Here is a 6,530-nt window from a genome sequence, read left to right as displayed (position 1 = left end):
GGGAGTTGCAAAACCTTGTCTTCCACAGAACCTAAAGCCTCGTTCCCTTCCACCCACATACACCGTATGCTGGGCCATAAAAAAGTCTCCAGAAATTTTAAAGGATTGCATAATAAGTTCTTCGGTCTCAGGGGATTTTATTTAAAATTAAGAATTATAGGGGCGCCAGGGTGGCTCGGTCAGCTAAGCGTGCACCTTGCGCGGGGAGTCGGCTTCTCTCTGCCCCTCCCCCTGTTGGTGCTCACTCGTGCACATGCTGCCTCACTCAGATGGAATCTTTTATAAAATAAAATTAATAATAATAACATAAACTTAAATATTTGGAAACCCATGGCTCAAAGAAGGAAACCCGAAGGAACTTAGAAAATATTTCAAACTGATTAATTTAAAAAATACAGCTTACCCAAGTTAGTGAGGCAGCTAAAGAAACAATCAGCAGAAAATATTTTACTCCTAAGTAGGTACATTAGAAAAGAAGGGCATAAAATCAGTGACCCAATGGTCCATTTAAAGAAACTTTAAAAAAAAAGAGTGAACTAAATGCAAAATGAATTGGCTGAAAAAATATTATAGCTAAAAGAAGAAATCAGTAATAGAAAGCAAATTGTAGATATTTAACAGAGCCATACCTTTTTCTTAAAAGGAGAAACAAAACTGATAAAGCCTTAGTGAGACTAATCAAGAAAAAAGGGAAGGAATACTTATTACCAACATCGGGAATGGAAGAGTGTTATTGCCACACATGATACAGACATTAAAAAGAGAACGCAGGGAATATTTTGGAAAAAATTATGCCAAAAATTTGAATACTCAACGTATTTCTGGGGGGGGAGGAACTTCCTTATTTTTTTAAGATTTTATTTATTTGTGATGCGTGCATGCGCGTGCACACACACGCAAGCAGGGAGAGGGGACGGCAGAGGGAGAAGCAGGCTCCCTGTTGAGCAAGGAGCACGATGTGGGACTTGATCCCAGCACCGTGGGATCATGACCTGAGCCGAAGGCAGACGCTTCACTGACTGAGCCCCCCAGGCGTCCCTAAAAACCAACTTCCTTAAAGTGTTGTCAGAAAGAATAGAAAATTGGACTAGGCCTATGTCTGGTAAATAAACTGGTGTATCACCACAAAACTTTTCTAAACTCAAACAAAATGCGGAGTGGAAGCACTCCAGGCCACCACTGTGAGGGACATAGGCTTTGACTATGTGGTAGGGTAGCCTATGGTAGGGTAGGTATGAACATGTCTCTCACTCCTTTAAACCCACGGGCTGAGGCTCACATGGTGACAGTCTGTGTGCCCTTATCTAGTCATTTCTCTACACCCTCAGGTTCTCAGCAATGGCGATGCCACTGGCAATGCTGCGTGACTGGTGCAGGTGGATGGGCGTGAACGCGCACCGTTCCCTACTCATCCTGGGCATCCCTGATGACTGCGGGGACCAGGAATTCCAGGAGGCTGTGCATGCTGCCCTATGGCCCCTGGGCAGGTACCGACTGCTGGGCAAAGTGTTCAGAAAGGAGCTCGGATACAAGGTCGCCTTGGTCGAGTTTGCTCAGTATTTAAACCGAAGTTTGATCCCTCGACAGATACCAGGCAAAGGAGGACCCTGGCCTGTGGTCTTTCTGCCCCAGGCCCCTGATTCAGAGTCACAGGATAGACCAGATTTCCCTGCACAGCCCCAGAGGCAAGTAGCGGCTTGCCAGGCAGGTGGCGCAGGAGCTGCAGGTGGGGCAGGAGCAGCCTTCGAAGGAGGAGCTTCGGATGAGGAGGGAGCTGCAGGGGAGGAAGCTGCGAGTGAGGCAGGAGCTGCAGGGGAGGAAGCTGCGAGTGAGGCAGGAGCTGCAGGGGAGGAAGTTGCGAGTGAGGCAGGAGCTGCAGGGGAGGAAGCTGCGAGTGAGGAAGGAGCTGCAGGGGAGGAAGCTGCGAGTGAGGCAGGAGCTGCAGGGGAGGAAGCTGCGAGTGAGGCAGGAGCTGCAGGGGAGGCAGGAGCTGAAGATGGAGGAGAGTCAGATGAAGAAGAAGCTGCAGGGGAGGCAGGAGCTGCAGACGGAGGAGGAGTGTCCCATGAGGGAGCTGCAGCCGCTGGGGGGGTGGTAGAAGTAGCAGGTGAGGCAGGAGCTGCAGGTGTGGCAGGAGTGGCGGGAGCTGCCCGGGAGGCAGGAGCCCAAGATGAAGGGGGCGTGTCCGATGAGGAGGGAGCGGCAGGTGACACAGGAATTGCCGGCGTGGCAGGATCTGTGAGCAGGGCGGGAGCTGCCGGGGAGGCAGGCACTGCCGGGGAGGAAGGAGCAATGGGGGTTGCAGGAGCCATAGAGGCGGGAGGATCCTGGACCCGGCAGTGGAATCAGGCTCAGCAGCTTGTGCCGGAAAATATAGCCTTTGGGGAATTGAGAACCTTTTCTGGGTCGGAAGAGCTAGACCAAGAGCAAGAGTCCTTTGAGAGTTGGCTGGACCATGCCAATGACATGCTGTACACGTGGCGCTACGTGTCGGAAAGGGAGAGGAGGCGGCGGCTGCTGGAAAGCTTGGGTGGCCCCGCGCTGGATCTCCTGAGCAGCCTCCTGGCAGAGAATCCTGACACGCCGGCGCAGGATTGCCTGGCCGCGCTGGTACAGGTGTTTGGGGAGAAGGACACCAGCGTGACCGCCCGGCTCAAGTTCCTGACTTGTGCTCAGCGGCCCCAGGAGACTTTGTTTGCCTACGTGATGCGCCTGGAGGGCCTGCTGCAGTCGGCCGTGGAGAAGGGGGCCTTCCACCCTGTCGTCGCCGACCAGGTCCGCGCCAGGCAGGTGCTGATGCGGGCCCGGCCGAACGAGCTGCTCCAGAACAAGCTGAGGAGGATGCGACTGGAGAGGAGGCCGCCTGGCTTCGTGGGGATGCTGCGGCTTGTTCGGGAGACTGAAGCATGGGAGGCTACCCCAGTTAGTGGTGAGCAGTTCCAACCGGAAGTAGGGGCCTGTGTGGGCAGTGGAGGGCTGGCTGGCGCCCAGGCTGCCCCTGCCTGTGAAGAGGTTGCTGAAGCCTCTGCAGCCAACGAAGATGCTTTCCGGGCTGACCCGGCTCTTGAAGTCGTCACCGAGGGCACCCCTGCGGGTGCAGATGAAACCGGGGCCCCCCCAGCCAACGAAGATGCTTTCTGGGCTGCCCTGGTTCTCGAAGTCATCACCGAGGGCACCCCTGCGGGTGCAGATGAAACCGGGGTCCCCCCAGCCACCGAAGATGCTTTCCAGGCTGACCCGGCTCTCGAAGTCGTCACCGAGGGCACCCCTGTGGGTGCAGATGAAACCGGGGCCCCCCCAGCCAACGAAGATGCTTTCCGGGCTGACCCGGCTCTCGAAGTCGTCACCGAGGGCATCCCTGCGGGTGCAGATGAAACCGGGGTCCCCCCAGCCAACGAAGATGCTTTCCGGGCTGACCCGGCTCTCGAAGTCGTCACCGAGGGCACCCCTGCGGGTGCAGATGAAACCGGGGCCCCCCCAGCCAACGAAGATGCTTTCCGGGCTGACCCGGCTCTCGAAGTCGTCACCGAGGGCATCCCTGCGGGTGTAGATGAAACCGGGGCCCCCCCAGCCAACGAAGATGCTTTCCGGGCTGACCCGGCTCTCGAAGTCGTCACCGAGGGCACCCCTGCGGGTGCAGATGAAACCAGGGCCCCCCCAGCCAACAAAGATGCTTTCCGGGCTGACCCGGCTCTCGAAGTCGTCACCGAGGGCACCCCTGTGGGTGCAGATGAAACCGGGGCCCCCCCAGCCAACGAAGATGCTTTCCGGGCTGACCTGGCTCTCGAAGTCGTCACCGAGGGCACCCCTGCGGGTGCAGATGAAACCGGGGTCCCCCCAGCCAACGAAGATGCTTTCCGGGCTGACCCGGCTCTCGAAGTCGTCACCGAGGGCACCCCTGCGGGTGCAGATGAAACCGGGGCCCCCCCAGCCAACGAAGATGCTTTCCGGGCTGACCTGGCTCTCGAAGTCTTCACCGAGGGCACCCCTGTGGGTGCAGATGAAACCGGGGTCCCCCCAGCCAACGAAGATGCTTTCCGGGCTGCCCTGGCTCTCGAAGTCGTCACCGAGGGCACCCCTGTGGGTGCAGATGAAACCGGGGTCCCCCCAGCCAACGAAGATGCTTTCCGGGCTGACCTGGCTCTCGAAGTCTTCACCGAGGGCACCCCTGTGGGTGCAGATGAAACCGGGGCCCCCCCAGCCAACGAAGATGCTTTCCAGGCTGACCCGGCTCTCGAAGTCGTCACCGAGGGCACCCCTGCGGGTGCAGATGAAACCGGGGCCCCCTCAGCCAACGAAGATGCTTTCCGGGCTGACCCGGCTCTCGAAGTCGTCACCGAGGGCACCCCTGCTGGTGCAGATGAAACCGGGGCCCTCCCAGCCAACGAAGATGCTCTCTGGGCTGCCTTGGTTCTCGAAGTCATCACCGAGGGCACCCCTGCAGGTGCAGATGAAACCGGCCCCCCCCAAGCCAACGAAGATGCTTTCTGGGCTGACCCGGCTCTCGAAGTCGTCACCGAGGGCACCCCTGCGGGTGCAGATGAAACCGGGGTCCCCCCAGCCAACGAAGATGCTTGCCGGGCTGACCCAGCTCTCGAAGCCATCACCGAGGGCACCCCTGCGGGTGCAGATGAAACCGGGGCCCCCTCAGCCAACGAAGATGCTTTCCGGGCTGACCCGGCTCTCGAAGTCGTCACCGAGGGCACCCCTGCGGGTGCAGATGAAACCGGGGCCCTCCCAGCCAACGAAGATGCTCTCTGGGCTGCCTTGGTTCTCGAAGTCATCACTGAGGGCACCCCTGCGGGTGCAGATGAAACCGGGGCCCCCTCAGCCAACGAAGATGCTTTCCGGGCTGACCCGGCTCTCGAAGTCGTCACCGAGGGCACCCCTGCGGGTGCAGGTCAAACCCAGGCCTCCCCGGCCAACGAAGATCCTGCTGAGCCTGTCCCAGCCAACTTGGAGGCCAGTGAGGCAGTTCCTGGCACTGTGGAAGCTGATAGGGCTGCTCCTGAAGCCCATGATGCTGCCAGGGCTGCCCCTGCCCCCCAGGAGAGCTCCAAGTTCTTCCCTGTCTCTCAGGAAGATAAAAATGCTCCCATCTCTGTGGGCCTAGGTCAGGCAAGACCCTCAGAGGCCCCTGGGGGTCCCATTCCTGCCCAGATGGGCCAAGTTCCCAGGGTGGGCCCAGGAGGTCCTGGCTATGAGCCAGAGGGCCTCCCCCAGGCCGGAGACCAGGAGGCCAGAGGGCCCCCTGAGGAGGGGCTGGAGCCCGTCCCAGAGGAGGGGCTGGAGCGCATGCCAGAGGAGTCGGGAAATGAGGATGGGGCTGGGGAGACGATCCCCCCCAAGTCCTCCTCAGGCAAATAGGCTCAGAAGGCCCAGGGCCCCCCCTCTCCTCTCAGGCAGCAGAGCTCTGGAGGCAGGGGGAGGCCATGCCGGGGCAGCAGCCTCACCCCATGTGGGGGGCAGGGCTGAGGGAGCAGCCCACTCAGCCCAAACAAATTTCCAGGATCCCACCTCCCCAAGGCACCCTAGCCACCACTATGAGCCCTTCCAAGTGACCAGGATGACCATACTTGACACCACATGGGGCGGGGAAAGGTGCCCCCTCCCACCCATGGAAGCACCATACCTGGCCCCAGCCCCAGCCCCAATCCATGCCAACTCAGGCAGCCAGTCTGGGAAGCACCCCTGAGTGGCTGACCCTAGCCTGGGTGAGGGGCACCCGGAGCCATCTGCCACCTACACTGGACTGGAAGATGTTAGGGACCGCCTCAAGGGTGCCAGCCTCTTGGGTCTCCCAAGAGGGAGACCCTCATGTACATCCCCCGGGGCACGTCACTCCATGTTCTGGGAAACCCACTTGCGTCACTGTAGGGCCTTTAGTGACCCACGTGTCACGTTACTCCCCCACCCCACTAGGTCCCCTTCCTGTGCAGAGCCTTGAGGTGTGCAGGAGCCCGCGGTGGGCGTCCGGGCCTACCGGGGCAGCCACCCCCCTGCCCGGGGGCCTGCCGGGAGCTTCGGTGGCGAACGAGGCTCCGCTCGCTCTCTCCCCGTGCTGTGAGCTCCACCTCTGCTTTCTCGGTGTAGATTTAAGCCGGCCGCTGCGTGTTCTCGTGGAGATGTGTGTGTGTGCTTCTCTGAGCAGCTGTCCCCAGCCCCATCCCCGAGCTCCCCAGCCCAGTTCCAGGAGACGGCGCCGGAAGGATGCCCGAGGGCACGGCTGCTGCTCGCCCCGCGACCTCAGGAAGGAGGAACCGACCAAGGACCGAGGTGGCCAGCGGGAGTCTCCACGGGAACGGTGCTCTGATGTGCCACCCCGTTGTTTCTTGTCACTCCGTGTCCCTTGCTTGGCCGAGTGTCCCCTGCTGCGTTTTCCACCTTCCTGGGCCTGTCCTGTGCAGGTTGTAGGGTGGCACCAGGCCCCAGCATGTCAGCCAGAGGCGAGGGTGCCCTGGGGTGAGGGGATGTGGCCAGTTTCTATCGTCCTGGCCAGAGGTTGATCGTGGGGCCCCCAGGAAGGGAGG

The 6,530-nt window shown here is 59.8% G+C and overlaps 1 protein-coding gene across 1 annotated transcript; it reads left to right on the top strand.

Annotated features, from left to right (window-relative positions):
* Nucleotides 1–1,338: 1,338 nt before the first annotated feature.
* LOC308337512 (paraneoplastic antigen Ma6E-like) lies at nt 1,339–5,367 on the top strand (the record flags this gene model as incomplete). The annotated part of the gene is made up of 2 exons (XM_080795600.1): nt 1,339–3,100; nt 4,901–5,367. 2 exons carry the CDS (start codon nt 1,339–1,341, stop codon nt 5,365–5,367), a joined length of 2,229 nt encoding a protein of 742 aa, XP_080651726.1.
* Nucleotides 5,368–6,530: the final 1,163 nt, after the last annotated feature.

Source organism: Martes martes (genome assembly GCF_963455335.1).
Source record: "Martes martes genome assembly, chromosome: X".
In the NCBI taxonomy this organism is placed as follows: domain Eukaryota; kingdom Metazoa; phylum Chordata; class Mammalia; order Carnivora; family Mustelidae; genus Martes; species Martes martes.
This window is presented reverse-complemented; position numbering and strand designations above follow the sequence as displayed.